This window comes from Bipolaris maydis (genome assembly GCF_028858645.1).
Source record: "Bipolaris maydis strain C4 unplaced genomic scaffold PSV08scaffold_9, whole genome shotgun sequence".
NCBI lineage: Eukaryota > Fungi > Ascomycota > Dothideomycetes > Pleosporales > Pleosporaceae > Bipolaris > Bipolaris maydis.
In genome coordinates this window covers 1,455,134-1,474,283 of record NW_027093865.1, presented here as the reverse complement: position 1 = coordinate 1,474,283, position 19,150 = coordinate 1,455,134, and the positions used below count along the sequence as shown (strand labels likewise).

General features: G+C 52.8%; 4 protein-coding genes across 4 annotated transcripts; 3 read left to right on the top strand and 1 right to left on the bottom strand.

Annotated features, from left to right (window-relative positions):
* Positions 1-1,061: 1,061 nt before the first annotated feature.
* On the top strand, positions 1,062-9,441 carry PSV08DRAFT_410667 (pyruvate kinase). The gene is made up of 10 exons (XM_066093865.1): positions 1,062-1,241; positions 1,519-2,757; positions 2,806-2,887; positions 2,940-3,120; positions 3,594-4,889; positions 5,505-5,772; positions 5,854-6,023; positions 6,138-7,434; positions 7,471-8,914; positions 8,969-9,441. The coding sequence occupies exons 1-10, from the start codon at positions 1,231-1,233 to the stop codon at positions 9,227-9,229; spliced, it is 6,249 nt and encodes a 2,082-aa protein (XP_065948953.1). The 5' UTR covers positions 1,062-1,230; the 3' UTR covers positions 9,230-9,441.
* A 1,473-nt stretch (positions 9,442-10,914) lies between these two features.
* On the top strand, positions 10,915-13,526 carry PSV08DRAFT_225842 (uncharacterized protein). Its single transcript, XM_066092198.1, has 4 exons — positions 10,915-11,200; positions 11,278-12,591; positions 12,684-13,203; positions 13,267-13,526. The coding sequence occupies exons 1-3, from the start codon at positions 11,054-11,056 to the stop codon at positions 13,155-13,157; spliced, it is 1,935 nt and encodes a 644-aa protein (XP_065948952.1). The 5' UTR covers positions 10,915-11,053; the 3' UTR covers positions 13,158-13,203; positions 13,267-13,526.
* Positions 13,522-14,565, bottom strand: PSV08DRAFT_403004 (uncharacterized protein; the record flags this gene model as incomplete). Its single annotated transcript, XM_014228570.1, has 1 exon — positions 13,522-14,565. The coding sequence occupies one exon, from the start codon at positions 14,563-14,565 to the stop codon at positions 13,522-13,524; it is 1,044 nt and encodes a 347-aa protein (XP_014084045.1).
* Positions 14,566-14,792: 227 nt separating this feature from the next.
* On the top strand, positions 14,793-16,604 carry PSV08DRAFT_363460 (Quinolinate phosphoribosyl transferase). Its single transcript, XM_014228569.2, has 3 exons — positions 14,793-15,176; positions 15,224-16,273; positions 16,325-16,604. The coding sequence occupies exons 1-3, from the start codon at positions 14,984-14,986 to the stop codon at positions 16,543-16,545; spliced, it is 1,464 nt and encodes a 487-aa protein (XP_014084044.1). The 5' UTR covers positions 14,793-14,983; the 3' UTR covers positions 16,546-16,604.
* The last annotated feature ends 2,546 nt before the right edge of the window (positions 16,605-19,150 follow it).

Below are 19,150 nucleotides of genomic sequence, written 5' to 3'. Positions count from 1 at the left end.
ACGTGTGGCTGGTGCCGTGGTTAGTCACTCTCCCTGCATGTGATCCAGCTGGCACGCAGCATGCGCGACGTTAATAGGGTTCCTGCACCGTTACCTATTGATCTGGGCCACGGCAAGAGATCAGAGCATTCTGTGGTATTTGCACACCCAGACGCAGGTCATGTACCTGCAGAGTGACAATCCGCGACCCGCTTACAACAGGCCATTCGTACATGCGGTACTACAGGCACAGGCACAACTTCGGGACCACGCGGCGGCGGCCGTGATTGTACCCACTGATATGGAACTCCAGGATACCCACGTCCCAGTGGCAGGTGGACAGCGATTGAACCTCGGGCACCACGGCCATGCGGAGCACCTACGGGTGATCTAGGAGCGGGCCATGTTACAGGCAGGTGATATATAACTAGGCCGTCCTCATCGTGGTGAACCCCCTTCAGGGATCTTTTTTTCAATGACATTGACCCCATGAGACCCCCGAGGCAGCATGCATCTCCACGCGGGCACAAGCACTGAAGAAAAAAATGCCATGACACGCCAGCATCCGGCCGCGCACCGATACATAAACTCAAATGCCCACTAGCTAAGCTGCGACGACGAGACACCGGAATTCGGACACCGGACGGGGGCGCCGGAATGCGGTGCCGCGATTTGCAATGGCCCTGAGCAGCAGGTTGCATCTGTACGTACAGGGCCTTATCAGAGTGGGATGCTTGAGTGCAAATGACGCCGCAACGTGGGTGGTTTCGAACAAGCAATGGGCGAAGAGAGTCACCACCACCACGGGGGCAGGTCAGAAATGCCGTCAGCAGGCCAGTCAGCGGAGCTGGAGTGGCGCTATCAATCCCACATTTTTGCTACCAAGCCCAGTTCTCCATCGCAATCCGTTTCCAATTGTTATATCCAAACGTGCCGTCGCTCAGGGTGCAGCCCCACGTACTAAGCACCTACACTAGCGCCAAAACTACTGCCCCTCCAAAACACGCTCGACGGCCAACAAAACTTCTAGCCTGGGCCTGGACAAGATAAACTCGTCGAGCGCCGTTGTCTTCGTAGCCAGCTCGCTCACCTTCTCCTCTTCTTCCTCTACTCTGCAGCCACCGCATTGCCAAGTGGACTGTCTGTATACTGCTCCTACCGGCCCCGCACTCCGCTACAGCGATATAACTTCGCTCAGTCCTCCCTTTCCCTCCTTCTGTCCCCCCATTCACGCACTACTAGACGTAGAAAATGGCAAACGCGTACGTATACTTCATTCACACACACCCAGCCTTCTTGTTTGCAGCAGACATGGCCGGCGCAAGTCCATGTACGCCTGCGCAGATAAGACAGCTCCGCGGGAAGAAAAAGTGTCCAACTCGGCTCTGTACCAAGTTCTCGACTTACCTCCCTGTTCCATGATGATCAGTGTACCCATAGACGGTGTCATTGGATCAGCAGCTTTGCAGCAATAAGCACGCACCATGGGCATGTCGGGGACTATATTCCCTTCGGAGCATTCACTGACCCCGAATCTAGTCTAGACCACCTCAACTCCGGCAGGACCAGGATTGAGTGGCTCAGCCAGCTCAACACTGAGTACACCCCTGCCAAGCAGTACCGACGAACCTCCATCATCTGCACCATTGGTCCCAAGACCAACTCTGCTGAGAAGATCAATGCTCTCCGCAAAGTCGGTCTCAATGTCGTCCGCATGAACTTCTCCCACGGCTCGTACGAGTACCACCAGTCCGTCATTGACCATGCGCGCGAAGCCGAGAAGTCACAGCCCGGCAGGCCGCTTGCCATTGCCCTCGACACCAAGGGCCCCGAAATCCGAACGGGTAACACCGTGGGCGATGCTGATATCCCCATCAAGGCCGGTGCCATCATAAACATCACAACCGATGAACAATACGCCACTTCCTGCGACGACAAGAACATGTACGTCGACTACAAGAACATCACCAAGGTGATTGAGGCTGGCCGCACAATCTACGTCGACGATGGTGTCCTCTCATTTGAGGTCCTCGAGATCGTAGACGACAAGACGCTCAAGTGCAAGTGCGTCAACAACGGAAAGATTTCGTCAAGGAAGGGTGTCAACCTGCCCAAGACCGACATTGATCTTCCCCCGCTCTCAGAGAAGGACAAGGCCGATCTCAAGTTTGGTGTCAAGAACAAGGTCGACATGGTCTTTGCGTCCTTTATCCGCCGGGGCAGCGACATCACCGCCATCCGTGAGGTGCTCGGTGAGGAGGGCAAGGACATCCAAATCATTGCCAAGGTCGAGAACCAGCAGGGTGTAAACAACTTCGACGAGATTCTGCGAGAGACTGACGGTGTCATGGTTGCTCGTGGTGACCTTGGTATCGAGATCCCCCCTAGCCAGGTCTTCATTGCACAGAAGATGATGATCACCAAGTGCAACATTGCCGGCAAGCCCGTCATCTGCGCCACCCAGATGCTCGAGTCCATGACCTACAACCCACGCCCAACTCGTGCCGAAGTCAGCGACGTTGGTAACGCTGTCCTCGACGGTGCTGACTGCGTCATGTTGTCTGGTGAGACTGCAAAGGGTGACTACCCTGTAGAGGCCGTTACCATGATGCACGAGACTTGCTTGCTTGCTGAAGTCGCTATTCCATATGTCAACGCATTCGACGAGCTGCGAAAGCTTGCTCCCGTGCCATGCCCAACCACTGAGACATGCGCCATGGCCGCCGTCAGCGCTAGTCTTGAGCAGAATGCCGGTGCTATTCTGGTTCTGACGACCAGGTGAGTGGCCCAGAGGCCTGTATACCGATGAATTCTAACAAATGTTAGTGGTACGACCGCCCGCCTCGTCTCCAAGTACAGGCCTGTTTGCCCCATCATCATGGTTACCCGTAACGCGATGGCCGCTAGGGTAGGTTGATGCGAAACACGAGAAGTGCACCCATCACTAATTTATCATGTAGTATTCACACCTCTACCGCGGCGTTTACCCATTCTATTTCCCCGAGGCGAAGCCAGACTTCAAGACACAGCCATGGCAGGAGGACGTTGACCGCCGACTGAAGTGGGGCATCATGAACGCCATCAAGCTCGGAGTGCTTAGCAAGGGTGATCCCGTTATTTGCGTGCAAGGTTGGAGGGGAGGCATGGGACACACGAACACGCTCCGCATTGTCCCGGCGCAGGAAGATTTGGGCCTTGACCAAGACGCGTAAGGGTACCGCGGGAGCGGAGACGTTCTATTTATTGATAGAAGGGGGCGTGTGTATGTGGAGAGAGAGAGGGCTGCACAAGATGCACATACATGACTCGCCTGACCAAATGACGGTCTGGCGCATGAACCGCAAGATTCGATGTAGACACTAGCGGATAGTAGGCAAACTTTGAATGAACACCTTACACTTCCATCCAAGGCAGGCCCGGGGAACGGCCAGCATGTGCTGAAACCCAACAAAGACTAGAGCGATACCCAAGTCAACGGCTTTGGACCGCGCAGCCAGGGTCACTTTGCTCCTGGGGGCCGTGCGCTAGCAACACTAGCCTCCTGGTACACGATGGTGAGTACATTGACCCGACGCACAACCCTACCACACCCTCCATGGATATATCTGCGCTAGTGAATCATGATGGAGACGCAACGGTGCTACCGCGCCGTTCGCTCTCCATCCCCCATTCCACCGCGACCTCTTCTCCCGTCACCTTCGCTGCAAAGATACCCTCGCCGCCGCCTAAAACCAAGTTCAAGCAGATGTCGCTCAAGCGCAAACGCCACGACCCAAAGCCAATATGGGCTTATCGCGAGGGCGAGGAGCTTCCCCCCGAACTGAAGCAGCTCCAAGAGCAGCAGCGCCAGCAGTCGCGTCCGCCGCCGACTGTCGCTCAACCCCAGCCGCACGCGCAGCCTCCGCCCCAGGCTCACCCCCAACCGCGACCCCAGCCGTCGCCAATGGTTGAGCGAAACGGACATCCATCATCAGAAAAAGGCGCTCCTCCCCCAGGGACCGCGGTGCGCGAACTCTCTGGCTTCGAGCGGCCCATCTCCAACGATGCACAAATCTACGATGACGTGTCACGCAACGTATGCGATTTTATATGGAACACGGCTGTCAACAATGAAGTTGTGCGGAGCGCGATCGCAGATCCAAGAGTGCAGCTGGAAGTGGAAGCGCGCTGGGGTCAGATCATAGACAAGCAGACGAACCAGCGACTGCGTGGGTTTTGGCGCACAGAGACGGTTTTGAATACCGATGTTTTGGAAGTCAAGTTTGAGAGTACCATGACGGCGCAACAGCACAAACGCATGAACCTGTTTCTGAACGCGCAGGTTCAGCAATCAAAGGCTCCAGGAGCCCCACGACCTCCCATCGATTACCGACACACCTACGAGACGGACATGTTCTACGAACTAGACCAGCAAGGCTTCAGCTCTTTGAATCCCATTGTTCAGCGTTTGATAAGCACAGCTGGTGGCCGACAGCGTGTTCGTGTGACGCGCGACAAAAACACGGGCGAGTTCTTGCGTGCGATTATAAAGCACAGGCTAGGCAACCTCGAAGTCAGCTCTCCAAAGACCGAGTGGGACTACCGCATTGGCATCAACTTGGAAATTGACTTCCCAGGTCCTATAGAGAGTCTCACGCCTGCTGTGGAGGGTGGAAAGACGGCCGAGGGCATGCACCGGCAGAAAGACCGCATGTCATACTCGTGGCTAGGTGCTTATCAGGTTGATCTAACACAGGTTTCTCAAGGGCCCAGCAAGAACCACGAACTAGAGCTGGAACTAGACTCTGGCGTGCTCATAGCAGAAGCAGACAAGGTGAGACGAAAAGAGCCCACCAAATTCGAGAGCCTGATCAACGGGATGATGAACAACCTGCGGGTGTTGTCGCGTGAGATTACGGTTTCTGGTCCTGGTCCTGGTCCTAGTGCATAGGGGCATGGACGAGTTGTATGGCTGTACTGTAATACTATTGTTGTTCGTATACGGCGTTTGGAAGGTTCAACGCGATACAGCAAATTTGGGATCAGCATCCTCTGGAGTTTGTGTTTCCAAAATAAGATACCCGATTCTCACTATTTACATCGCATAATATAGCTTCTACTTGCTCTTTCACTCTGTGAGTGTGACTAAATATTCAGGGGCAAGGATGTAGCTTTACTAGCTATGCCAGCCGTGCCAGTTTTGCAATACTTGCAAAAAGAAAACGGTAGTCCTAATGGTCACACAAACTCCTTTTCTATGCAGAGTCACACATCGCAAGTGAGGCGCACGCCATGGATCTTATCGTGGGAGTGATGTGCAGGCTAGCGTATTATGTCATGTTGAAGTGGACCAGGGTCGCCGCTTCCGAGACTCACGAGCTGTGTTTAGACCATCACGTACACGGTTCCCCGAACTCACCACCACGGCGCCTCGCCATCCCCATCAATCTCTCCTCAATCTCACATCTTTGTCCCTCATTCACTGCAACGGCCACGCTCAAGTCCGAAGCATCACGGTCCCCCCGTGTCCTTTGATCGCAGGCAAGCCCGCAGGCGCCACTGCGCAGCTCCATCGCCTTCTACCCATTTCCGCAACAGCTCCCTCTCTCCCCAACACCGCGGGCAACCGTTTCACAACACCGAAACACGTATTGTCCTCGCTCAGCACAACACAATGGTCGGCCTTACATCTGCCGCCGGCGTTGTTGGCTTCCTCTCCGAACCGGACCCAGCCCTGCGCTCATTCGCCCTCCAGCGGCTGAACGAGGAGATCGACTTGCTATGGCCAGAAGTCGCGGGCTCCGTCAGTCAAATGTAAGAAGCTCAGCTACGCACTGCATACATTACTCGGGTAATTCCGTTATCGTACAGCCACTAATATGGATGCCGTCATAGTGAGGCCCTCTACGAAGATGAGTCGTTTCCCGAGCGCGAGCTTGCGGCCCTGGTAGCGGCAAAGGTATACTACCAGCTGCAAGAGTACAATGAGAGCATGGTCTTCGCGCTGGGTGCGGGCAAGCTCTTCGACATCCACAAGGCTGCCGAGTTCGAGGAGACAATACTAGGTAGGGATACCGCATTCCTTTTGTGCCTATATTCACATTTACATCCTGTCCTTTCTTGTTGAGGCATTGAACTCGTCATCATTTGGAGAGCATATTCTGACTTGCTTTTTGTAGCGAAATGCTTGGATACGTACATCGCGCTCTCAGTCATGCACAACCCGCCGACACCTGTGAGTAAGGCAAGCCAGGCCCCTCCACAGCTGAGCACGTCATTTTCGGGAAGCGCTGCTGGCGGTGCCAGTACTTCAGCTAGCCTGGCATCGCCGATAACACCTTTCTCCCAGTCTGCGTTACCATCAAAGTCGCTCCTTTCCAGGGAGGACTCGTCTACATTTGACCCCACTGTCCCCGGTGGGGGCAATGCTGGCGTCCCTGGAGCACACCCTACTCCGATGGTGCTGCAGCGAAACGTGCAGAAGAACCTCCACAGCACTGTAAGGAGGATATTCGAGAGCTGCTACGAGAGCGGCAACTATAAGCAGGTTGTCGGGATCGCCATTGAGGCTCGGAATCTTGAGGTCCTGCGCGAAGCTATTGTGCGCGCAAGCCAAGAGGGGAAGAAGCAGGGAAAGAAGCCCGCACAGCCGTCTGCGCAGAGCGAGGATCTGATGGAATATGTTCTCGATATTTGCATGAACGTGGTACAAGAGCGTGGTCTGAGAAACGAGATTCTTCGCATGATTCTGGATCTTCTCAACGACGACCAGATACCGAACCCTGATTATTTCTCTATTGCCAAATGCGTTGTCTACCTCAACCAGCATGCCCTTGCTTCGAAACTCATTCGCCAGCTCATCGAGCGCGGCGACGACAAGTCACGAGCTGTCGCATACCAGATTTCCTTCGACCTTTACGAGAACGGCACACAAGAGTTTTTGAGCAAGGTCATGGAAGAACTCCCTGCCGAAAAAGAGGAAGAGACCCAGAAGCCCCAATCGACGGAAGCAGGTGAATCAGACTCTCTACTCGCAAATGCCGACACCAGCAATGTCTCGGGCTCCAAAGACTCTGAATCGACCGAGGACCAGCTCAAGTCTTTCAACTCTGTCCGCCATATCCTTCGGGGAACAAAGAGCATCGAACTAAACCTCGAGTTCCTGTACAGGAACAACCGTACAGACAAGGCTATCCTGAACAAGGTTCGCGACAGCCTGGAGGCCAGGAACTCCATTTTCCACTCTAGTGTCACCTTTGCAAACGCTTTCATGAATGCAGGCACCACCAACGACACATTCTTCCGCGAGAACTTGGAATGGCTAGGAAAGGCAGTCAATTGGTCAAAGTTCTCGGCGACCGCTGCTTTAGGTGTCATCCACCGTGGCAACATTACTCAAGGACAGAAACTCCTCGAACCATACCTACCCAAGGACAGTGTTTCTTCAGGTTCTCACTACGAGCAAGGTGGATCATTGTACGCTCTTGGTTTGATTTACGCCAACCACGGAAGCAATGTTCTTGACTTGCTCCTGAAGCAATTCCAGAATGCGTCTGAAGAAGTCATTCAGCACGGTGGTGCGCTCGGTCTTGGTGTCACAGGCATGGCCACGGGCTCTGAGGAAATTTTTGAAGCGTTCAAGAACGTACTGTACACCGATTCCGCCATCAACGGTGAGGCAGTCGGTCTCTCCATGGGTCTTGTCATGCTTGGCACAGGCAACATCAAGGCACTTGAGGACATGATCCAGTATGCACACGACACACAGCACGAGAAGATTGTTCGAGGGTTGGCCATGGGTATGGCACTCATCATGTATGGCCGACAAGAGGCCGCCGATGAACTCATCAACGGTCTCCTAGACGACCCAGACCCAACTCTACGCTACGGAGGAATCATGACAATAGCGTTGGCATACTGCGGTACGGGTAGCAACAAGGCTGTCCGAAGGCTGTTGCACGTTGCGGTCAGTGATGTGAGCGACGATGTACGACGCGTGGCAGTCATGAGCTTGGGCTTCATCTTGTTCCGGAAGCCAGGTAGCGTTCCTCGCATGGTTGAACTCCTTGCCGAGTCGTACAACCCCCATGTCCGTTATGGAGCGACAATGGCTCTCGGTATCGCTTGTGCCGGAACTGGACTCCCTGAGGCGGTTGATTTGCTCGAGCCTATGATGAAGGACTCTACCGACTTCGTTCGCCAAGGTGCTTTGATCTCGCTGTCCATGATCATGGTGCAGCAAAACGAGGCCATGAACCCGAAGGTAGCATCAATCCGCAAGCAGTTGGCCAAGGTCATCGGGGACCGTCATGAAGACGCCATGGCCAAGTTCGGCTGCGCTCTTGCTCTCGGTATCATTGATGCTGGAGGCCGAAACTGCACAATCGGCCTGCAGACGCCGACAGGTAACCTGAACATGACTGCCATCGTTGGTATGGCTGTGTTCACTCAGTACTGGTACTGGTTCCCTTTGACCCACTTCTTGTCTCTCAGCTTCACGCCTACTGCTGTCATTGGCCTGGACCAGGAGCTTGAGATCCCATCGTTCAAGTTCCACAGCAACACACGGCCGAGCATGTTTGACTACCCGCCTGATGCTGAGGTCAAGGCAGAGGAGGCGCCAGAGAAAATCAAGACAGCAGTCTTGTCGACGACAGCCCAAGACAAGCGACGGCGGATGGTCAAGGAGCGCCAAAAGCGAAGAGAGAGTATGGATGTCGACCATACTCCTGCCACACCAAAGCCATCGGGCGACGATGACAAGATGGACGTTGATGAGGACTCGAAGAAGGAAGACGGAGACAAGGCCGAGGGAGCACAGGCTGTAGAGGCATTGTCGAAGAAGAAGGCAGAAAAGGAAAAGGTGGGCTACGAGCTGGAGAACATGTCGCGTGTGCTGCCGCCACAAATCAAGTACATTAGCTTCCCAAGCGAGCGATATGTACCAGTAAAGAAGGTGAGTGGCGTACATGCCATACTCGATCAAGTAGCCAAGCTAACACATGAGCAGCCAACTCTTGGTGTGATTCTTCTTACAGACACCAAGCCTTCGGAACCGAAGACGCTCCTTGAGCTCAAGGTAAAGAAGGCTGTACCTGCCCCTGCCCCTGGAGCATCAGGATCCTCTGGCGAACAAGCACCAGAAGGCGTATCAGTAACAACAGCTGCAGCGCCGGTCAATGACAACATGGTCTACGAGGGAGAGGCGGAGGCATCAACTCCGAGCGAGTTTGTCTATGAATCGGACACTAACCCAGATGATGATGAGTAGGCGGTTAGGGCAAGGATAGACGAGTAGCGTGTTTGTAGAAGATGGGCGCTTATTGCTGTAGTGGATTGGATTGGAGGAGAGCAGGGTTTGTATTCATGAGGGGCTGCAGGGAGGCTTGTAGAGTCACCTTTCCCCAAAGCCCCGTAGTTTAGACGCAGGATACATGTATAATAGCCACAAGGTTGTTCTATCTAAGTCTGGTGTGCGTGTGTGGTTCGACGTGTCTCATGTTCATAATGGTATGCAGGCTGGCAGGACTAGTGGCTTCTAGAATTAACCCGAGATCCTGGATGGTGTAATTCGGCGCAAAGTGCAGTAGGTACAGGTGACCACACGGCAAGCAGATCTTCAGCATCTTGGGCGTGTCTACTGGTACGACCGGGGGTATAAACTTGACCGCTATGGTGGGGCACCAATATGCATATATTCGTACTGTAGGCACGGTGGCAACGGGAGTGGATACGGGCATGAAGCGGCAGTTGCACATGCATCAAGTAGATACAGATGCGATTTCGTCACAGAAGCAAGGTATTCGCTCGTGGGCGCCGAGTAAGATTGTGTGCAACAGAGATTCTGAATACGAATAGCATACATGTGTGTATGGAGTGTATACGAGAGTACTTACATGGGTTTAGCTTCCCCGGATTCCTCGGACCGCTAGCTCGGGACTAGAGCCGGATACGGCTTGACGCAATCTTCTACGTTAGAAACCCATGTTTTCCCCATAACGAGTGGCGGCACTCTTGCATCGCGCAATCGGATATGCGCCATGCTCTCCGGCTGCCGTCTCCCAAATATCTATCTATGTACGTCCCATGCAGGCGACCTTCGCGAATCTCAAGGGGCTGACGAAAGCGCGCGGACGAGCGTGCCGAGTCGAGCATATGGCAAGGGTTGGAAGCAACGAAGGATTGCGGCGTCAAACGCCAGGCGGCCCTGGATCACGGTCGCCTATGTGGTTGAGTGACTGTGGTGGACATTTGGCCTTCCTGCCATACTAGACCCTCCACCAACACGAGACGCCCTCCATCTCCACCAACGCTTTTCGCCCTGTGCAGTCAGAAACCGGGCTTTCTTTCCTTCCCAACGGGCAGCCAGGGCTTGACGGGCCTCCTTCGCCTCCTGTTCACACGCACCATCATCGTCAGCAGCAGCAGCATCCATCCCCAATCCACTTGTTGTTGCCCGTTCCTCATTTACCCACGAAACACCCAATCACAGTCGCTCTGCGCCTACGGGTCACCTCGAAGCGACGCTGCATCTGTACAAATACCCGGTCATCATGCGGGCCCAGCCCCGCGGAAACCCAACCAATCTGCCCCCTTGCGCTGTACGACCAAGCTGCTATTACCCAGTTCCCGCCCTGCCTGGAAATCTTACATGTCTCAGTGAGTGGATTGGCTTTTTTCTTTCCTTCATGGGGGGTCCGCTGGCAAAGCACATCTTCGAAAGTCTTGGACATGGGGGCTTGATTAAATTAAATTGACCCCTCCATTCCCTCCGCCGCCTTGCCGTAGTATGCAAAACTCCACTTTAGTTAGCCACCCACGCCGCAGCCACTTTTTTTCTCCGCGCGTGTTCCTGGCTTGTTTTATGGTGCTGGGAGGGGGTAAGGTCAGTTGGCAGGATTGATGTGCAGGCCGATGCCCACGCCCGTCTCTAACTGTTTCCTCGGGGCACACCATCACCAACGAGGCGGGCTTTCACTTTCCCTTCTCTCTCTGTGTATGCCACACCTTTTTTTTGCTCCGACAATTACATTCTCTCGGTTTTTCTCTTCTCCACCCGGTGCTGACCCCGCTGTGGGATTAGTAGTCGGGCAACATGGAGCATATTCACAAGCGGGATGTGCATACTTCGCATACGGAGCGTAGTAGTAGCACCGTGGAGATTCGGCAGGTTCAGAACGTTGCTTTTGCCGATGCTACGGCAAAGGCTAATGTTAGGCCGTGGACAAAGGCTATGTTCAAGGTCGGTTTTTTTTTTGACACAAAGCTAGTCTTTTCTATTTTGTATTGTAACTTGCCTTCGCTAACTTACGGCATTAGTTGTACTTTTGCCTCTTTATCGCCACACTCAACTCTTGCATCAATGGCTACGATGGATCGCTCATGGGCGCAATCAACAGCTATCACCAGTACCGGTCGTATTTTGGCTTCGACATCGATGAGGGGACGCCGACTACTGGAATCGTCTATGCCATTTATACAATTGGTAACCTTGTCGGCTCGTTTGTAGCCGGTCCAGCTACAGATTTCCGAGGACGAAAATGGGGGATGTTTATTGGCACTTCGATTATCATTGTTGGTGCCTGTATTCAAGCAACGTGCGTTAACCTCGGTGGCTTCATGGGTGGTCGTTTTATTCTGGGCTTCGGTGTCGCCATAACATCGACTGCCGGCCCAGCTTATGTATCTGAAATGGCCCATCCTTCCTACCGCGGCGTCTGCACCGGCATCTTCAACACATTCTGGTACGTCGGTGGTATCCCCGGATCCTTCGTTCCCTACGGCACAAGCAACATCCCCGGCACGCAATCCTGGCGCATCCCCGTGTGGCTCCAACTCATCTTCGCGGGCATCGTCTTCTGCTGCTCACCATTCCTGCCGGAAACCCCCCGCTGGCTCATCGCCAATGACCGGCACGAGGAAGCCCTAAACACGATGGCACGCCTGCATGGCGAAGGCGACCGCGACTCGCCCATCGTCAAGCTCGAATACAAAGAAATGGTCGAAGACATCAGCGTCACGGGCTCCGACAAGCGCTGGTGGGACTACCGCGAACTCTTCAACTCGCGCGAGGCCCGCTACAGAACCATGCTCGTTCTCGCCATGGCCTTCTTCGGCCAGTGGTCCGGCAACGGGCCCGTCTCCTACTACTACCCTACCATGCTGCAAGGCGCTGGTATAAACAACAATCACACCCGTCTCCTCTACAACGGCATGCAAAACGTCGTTTCCTTCAGCGGCGCCATTTTCGGCGCCATCTACACGGATTCCTGGGGTAGAAGACCCCAGTTGCTTGTTTCGACGGCGATGCTCGTCTTCATCTTCGCCATTGTGTGTGCGCTTGTTGCAACGAATTTGAAGACGGGGCCGGATGGGCAGCCGGTTTACCTAGGGAATAACCGGACGCCTGAGATCAAGAGACCTGGTCAGGCCAAGGCGGTTATTGCGTTTGTCTTCATATGTGGGTTCGTGTATAGTGTTGGCTACACGCCGTTGCAGCAATTGTACCCTGTAGAGTGTCTGCGGTACGAGTCTCGCGCAAAGGGCATGGCGTTTTATAACTTTTGGGTTAACATTGCGAATTTCTACAATACGTTTGTGACTGGGATTGCGTTTTCAGGGGCGGGTTGGAAGGTATGTTTCTCTCTCTCTCTTCCCTTCCCCTTTCCTATATCCCCTCCAAGATACTCATTTTTGTGCCGTTTTACTAACATACGTCAAAACAGTACTACCTCCTCTTTATCTTCTGGGACATTTTCGAATTCATCTTCATCTACTTCTTCTTCGTCGAAACTCGGCGCCGCACCCTCGAGGAAATCAGCGACATCTTCAACGCTAAGAAACCAGTCAAGCACTCGCTCAACAAAACTAGTATCCTCGTTCATGCAAACGGCCGCGGCGTCACCGAGATGGTGGATAAGGAGGAAAGAGTCGTCGAGCGCGATTTTGCGAATAGCGCGTTTGTAAGGCCCGGGCAGGGGACTGCGCAGCCTAGGGATAGTGGCGCGAGCGAGGGGAAGCTGATTTGGAGGGATGAGCTGAGGGATAAGGTTATGGATGTTGGTAGGGGTAGTGCGGAGAGCGACATGGCGAGGGAGGAGGCGCGATATGCTGGGGGTGGGTTTGCGGGGAATGCGTGGAGGGAGGAGAGAGAGCCGTGGTATGCGTCTTCGCCCATGTCTTCGCCGAGAAGTCCATAGCGTTTTGTTCTTTTGTTAATGATTTTCTTCTCATCTTGTTTCTCCTTTTTTTTTATCTATATACCAGAATGGGGGGGGCTGGATTCGTTTTGGATCTGTGTACCCCCCCTTTTTTTTTCACATGTAAATATGTTACATATGTACACTTTGTTTCTGTATTACCACACGATTGTATGTCTTTCTCATCTTCTTGAACATGGCTTGATAGAACTACTACTGCGTTTATCAACTCAAATTGAAGAAAGAAAGAAAACTTGGGGTTTTAACCAACAAGTTAGTCTTGCTATACTCTTTACCCCTGTGAGAACCCACAAAACTCCACGCAATGCATACCATCTACAAAAAGGGGGGTATCACACACATGTCAGTCCATATCCTCTAGATCACCCTCTACTACCTTAGGAACCTGCTCCTCGCTAACCATAATACCTACCATGCACTCGCCAAGCATATTCTCCCAGTTAACCCACGGATGCACCTCCATGAACAACTTGGTCCCGTCTTTGCCCGCCGCACGACGGAGCTCGCCTTCTCCACCGGGATGAAACGGTAGGTAGGGCGAGATATTGTACACTTTTCCCTGATAGCTCGACCACGCATCTCTGCCCTTGCGCCCATTCTTCTCCTTCAGCATGGCCGGTGTAACGCGAATCATGGAGTCGACGCCAGACAGGTTTTTGCCGGATTTCTGTAGGTGGGCCCAGTCGAGCGGCGAGTGGCCTGGCGACAGGAGCACTTTGCCCCGTGCGTTTGGTGTCTTGATGGCGGGGCCTGCGCTTGGTGGGACTCCGAGACCTCCGTTTGAGGTGGGCGGGCCTCGATTCGGAAGCGGTCCGCGGTTCGGAAGAGGGCCGGTGGTGGGTACGCGCATAGATTGTGAGGACGTGGAGCTGGGGAGGGGACGTAGGCTCGAGGCTGCGACTTTGGGTGGCGGCATGAGAGACGTAGTGGGTTTGGGAGGTGGCGGCATGAGGGACGGCTTTGGCGGTGGAGGCATGGCAAATTGAGGAGGCGCTTGAGAGGCTCTTTGTGCCGAGTTCATGGCTGGAAATGAAGGCGGCGGCAGATTGTCTTCCTCGTCTTCATCCGAACTGTCGTGCTCGTTGAGCGTGAAGGAGGGCACCGCAGGTGCATTATCGTCTGATTTCGGCATAGCTTTTGGTGTAGACTCGAGCGATGGACTTTTGTCAACCCCATCAACTGCCTCATGGTTCGAGGGAGACTTGAGCTCTATGCGCTCCTCCCTGGCCGGGGTGGGGCCTTCTTTGTTGCCATTCTGCGACTTATCGGGTATCGTGCTCGTTCCTGGTCGGCTGAGGCGAGTGATAAAGGCAAGCCATGTCGAGGGTGGGCGCTGGTAAACAAGGAAAGAAAGCGACAGGGCAAAGATAGAGAGGGCAACGAACATGTCTTTGATGTAACGAACGAAGGGGTGACTCGGCCCCGGAGGATTAGGAAGAAGAGAGCCAGCGCCGAGGCTTAATGCGCATTCAGGGTTTGTAGGGCTGAACGAGACTGCGCTAACCGCCGGTGACTTCACGCGCCGCATGATGACAGCAATCGGTGCAATCATGTCAAAGAGAAAGTAACTTTTTTTCTGTGGGCACAGTGAAGGCGATCGCACCGGGAAACTACATAACACTCTCTCGCCTCTTGCTTCTCGCCATTCCGACTACATGTCTGCAATTATCTGACCCACCCAACGCGCTACTCTGCTGTTCTACATAGAAACCCGCGCCTGCCCCACCACCCCTCCATTGACTGCTATCGGAAGCCGCGACCGGACGCTGCAATTCACCCTGAGGCTCTGATCCCGGCGCAACTCAATGGCGGCCGAACCAGCAACCCTGCCCGAGGGCATCTTCTCCCTCTTGGACACGGACCTGTACAAGTTGACTATGCAATGTTGCATATTGAAGTTCTTCCCTGATGTCGCAGTCACATATGGTTTCACCAACCGCACGCCAGACAAGAAACTCAGCCGTGCAGCCTTCAAGTGGCTGCAGGCCCAAGTAGATAGTTTGTATAGGTGCTTCCACGGCCATGCGCGTGCTAATCCCTTGTAGAACTCGAGAATGTGTCCGTTTCCGACGAAGAGCTCAAATTTTTGAAAGATAGCTGTCCCTACCTAAACGCGCAATACCTGCACTTTCTCTCTACCTTTCGCCTCAAGCCCTCGAAACAGCTTAGACTATCCTTTACCCCCGTGAATGACACAGGATCAGACAGTGATCGCGGCGATTTTCACATACACACCGAGGGTCTATGGCTCGATACGATCCTGTACGAGATTCCGCTATTGGCGCTTGTGAGCGAGGCATACTTCAAGTTTGTCGAAACAGACTGGAACCACGAGGGCCAAGTCGAGAAGGCATACCAGAAGGGGAAGGCGCTACTAGAAGGAGGCTGCATCTTTTCAGAGTTTGGCTCGAGGAGGCGGCGAGATTACCATACCCAAGACTTGGTACTGCAGGGTTTGCGCCGGGCAGCTGATGAGGGTGCCAAATTAGGGTGGAAGGGAAAACTGTCGGGGACCAGCAATGTCCACTTTGCCATGAAACACGGGCTCGTCCCCGTCGGCACTGTTGCGCACGAGTGGTTCATGGGCGTGGCGGCCATCACAAACAACTACGAAAATGCAAACGAGATTGCTCTTGAGTATTGGACTGCCACTTTCGGGGCTGGTGTATTGAGCATTGCGCTCACAGACACGTTTGGTACACCAGCGTTCCTGAGGGCCTTCAAGAAGCACATTCCTCGCATTACAACGGCTGTGCCTGGAGGCAGCACAACATTGGCGTCATCAGCGAACACAACAATAAGCGATGCGGTGGAAACCTTGGCTTCGACAAACCCACCTATCCAGGCACCAAAAGATGGAGATGCGGCCTCGGAGAAGACGTTTGCTCAAGTGTTCAACGGTGTGCGCCAAGACTCTGGCGATCCTCTTGAATTCATCAAGCTGATGCGTGAATTTTACGACAAAGAGGGTATCAAAGACAAGAAGACGATTGTCTTTTCCGACTCTCTCAACCTCGAACTCTGCTTCAAGTACAAGGCCGCAGCAGAGGAGCAAGGATTCCAGCCAACTTTTGGCGTAGGCACATTCTTGACGAGTACGTATCCAGGGAGCCGTGGAAAGCTGGACACATGACTAACTAGAACAGATGATTTTGTCGAAACATCTACGGGCAAGAAGTCTGTACCCCTAAATATTGTTATCAAGATTGCCTCTGCACAGGGCCGGCATGCTGTGAAGATTAGCGACAATATCGGTAAGAATACGGGAGATCAGGCAACGGTGGATGAGGTCAAGCGGCGTCTTGGATACCAAGAGAAGTCGTGGGTGGGCGGTGATGAGCGGACACGATGGGGGAGTGCGAAGTAGGGATACAATGAGTAGTATTGGGTAAATTAGCAATTTAGTTGTTTATAGAGAAAGACTTTGAGGAAAGATCGCAATTAGCCAGGAGCACGTAGACTTTACGTTTTGTGAAACACTCGCAAGACATACTGCAAATGTCTGCATTCAGGCGTTACTACTCATCGTGCATTCGCTAAAGGAATTAGTCTAGTAAATAGGATTTTGAGTTCAGCCTTCCTGCATGATCATCCAACCATCTAGACACTACTTACGCCCCCAATACATTTGGTAACACAATCACAAGGCTGAATAGCAATCAATATAGTAAGAGATCGTCTATTGGCAAGTGAAAGCCTAGGTTCCGTTTTGGGCGCAAAATTCAATCTCCAGTGCATAATTACATCAGTAGGCGACTGAATGCTTATCGAGGTTGCAGGTAGGTCCGAGGAGTCATGGCATGAGACTGGTGTTGGCGTGGATATATAATGTCGTGAGACCCAACAAACATCATTCTATTCCAAGTCTATCACCCTAACCAGCCTCGATTCTCGTCCTCTCGATTTAAGTCTATTAAACTCGCTTTCACCTCATCATGGCCAGCATGTCGGAAACAATTTTTACTGGGCCGGTCGATGCTTGCGCCACATCTGTCAAGGTATTCCAAAGGAAACGGAACCCTGGCTCTCACAACTAACGATATTAGTGCTCCGTATGTGGTCACTGCAAGAAGCGCCAGTGCGAATGCACATGCAGGAATTAGCTTGTTTGGGCTATATCAGTACCAAAGGCCGGGGGATGCTTCGTAGAAACTCCGCCACGTGAGGTCCTATGAATCAAGCGGCGCAGGAATGAGCAGCAATGGACCGTTTTTCGCCTAGGAAGACCAGCGGAAAGGATGGTTGTAGCTCTAATACAGTTATTATCACTCGCCTTATTGCTACAATGAGAACCGAGTGAAACGATACTTCTTTGGACTAGCGCTGTGCCAGAATAGACGCTTTGGAGCATGATATTTGTCTGTTAAGTTTATTAGCTCTAAGTCTACTGAATCGACCCAAAAAAAACACAAGTCGTCTCTCGCGCCGAGCAAGTGCGTCTGAAAAGCTTATCCCCAATCTCATTAATCCAAACTCCCTCACTGGTCCAAAAAAGGGTCTTTTCTCGTGTTCCGGCTTCTGTCGGGGTTTGCAGTGTGTGTTGCGGATGCTATTGCGGGTGGCTTGCTGAGTGATCTTTGGTGTGCGGAAGAGAGAAAGGGGGAGAGCATTTGCAGTATACATGGCTGCACCGCCTCTCGGCCCTGCTCTGGGTCCTATCTTCGGGGCTTTCATTTCTGAAGGTGCGAATTGGAAGTAGGTTTTTTTGGACGACGTCGATAGCTACGGACGTGGGCATGGTTGTAGCGTTTCCGTTTCTTTCCAAGGAGACGTATGAGCTACAGACAAGTCAGGCTTTTGACAGGAAATTCCAGTCCTAACAGCCCTTGGGTACGGAAAAGAGTGTCGCTTTTTTGGACATCTTGAGAGATAACCTTCAAAGACCGTTCCGTGCGCTTGGCACACAGCCTATCGTCCAGCTTCTGGCAAACTACGTCAGCCTCTTGTACGGAACCATGTCTCTCTTCCTCTACATGTATCTTCTCATGTGGGACGAACTATATCACCAAAGCGTTCTAGTCGGAAGTCTGAACTACATTTCCGCCGCAATAGACCATATAGTCGGTGTCAATGTCACGGGGCGCCTCACCGACTGAATCTACACCAAACTCAAAGCTCGCAACGGTGGTGTAAGGAAACCTGAATCTCGTGTTCCGGCTATGACTGCAGGTACGCTTCTTGTGCCTGTTGGGCTGGTCTGGTGGGGATGGTCAGGCTAGGCGAAGATGCATTGGATCATAGTACCGAATGTTGGCTGCTCTGTTTTAACCACTGGATGCTATGTTTACACTAGTTGTGTTTCTCTCTTTTTGATCGACACATAGGTTAAGTACTCTGCTTAGGCTTTCTCGACAGCTCTGCTCACGCGAAGTTGCGCGGCGGCTTTTTTTCCCGCTTTTTTTGCACCATACATGTTTGATCGTCTGGGGTTTGGGCTGGCTGCGGCAGTACTGGCTGCGGCGTTCACGGTTGTGGGCTTGGCGGTTATTGCTATTCTTTGGTTCCGGGGTCAACGGATCCGAGCTAGGAGCACGTACTGTATACCTACGGCGTTTACTTAGACTAGCTGGGATTAGAAGACGCACGGCTGACATCATGCATTGACGTTTTTCGTTTTTGGTAGTTCTTTTTGTGTATCTGACTAAACTGGGAGCCATGACGTAAGCTGTGGATGTACGTTTTAGGAAAGAGATGGATGCGGGATTGTTTTGTCCTATACTTTGCTTTTATACCAACATCAACATGTAGACTCAAATGCACGAGTGATCAGTGAGAAATACCCGAGGGTTGCACAGTGGACTATTTACTTTATTAGCGGCTGCTTTTGGGCATATATATTCAACCGTACTACTTCTTCAGAGTTTACTTTCTTCGATGTTTAGATATGGAAAATAATACTGTGATTATGTGCCCTAAGATTTGGTTGGACAAACTTGTTCCAGTGCTTACCAAGAGCGCACTTCTCAACTCTA

Excerpts from the sequence above, each read along its gene's own strand:
- PSV08DRAFT_410667 (XM_066093865.1), top strand. Across the intron at positions 2,758-2,805 it reads ATTCTGGTTCTGACGACCAG|TGGTACGACCGCCCGCCTCG; the intron begins GTGAGTGGCCCA and ends AACAAATGTTAG. Across the intron at positions 8,915-8,968 it reads GATATGTACCAGTAAAGAAG|CCAACTCTTGGTGTGATTCT; the intron begins GTGAGTGGCGTA and ends ACACATGAGCAG.
- PSV08DRAFT_363460 (XM_014228569.2), top strand. The coding sequence starts at position 14,984 with ATGGCGGCCGAACCAGCAACCCTGCCCGAGGGCATCTTCTCCCTCTTG. Across the intron at positions 15,177-15,223 it reads GCTGCAGGCCCAAGTAGATA|AACTCGAGAATGTGTCCGTT; the intron begins GTTTGTATAGGT and ends AATCCCTTGTAG. Across the intron at positions 16,274-16,324 it reads CGTAGGCACATTCTTGACGA|ATGATTTTGTCGAAACATCT; the intron begins GTACGTATCCAG and ends TAACTAGAACAG.
- PSV08DRAFT_225842 (XM_066092198.1), top strand. The coding sequence starts at position 11,054 with ATGGAGCATATTCACAAGCGGGATGTGCATACTTCGCATACGGAGCGT. Across the intron at positions 11,201-11,277 it reads GGACAAAGGCTATGTTCAAG|TTGTACTTTTGCCTCTTTAT; the intron begins GTCGGTTTTTTT and ends TTACGGCATTAG. Across the intron at positions 12,592-12,683 it reads TTTCAGGGGCGGGTTGGAAG|TACTACCTCCTCTTTATCTT; the intron begins GTATGTTTCTCT and ends ACGTCAAAACAG.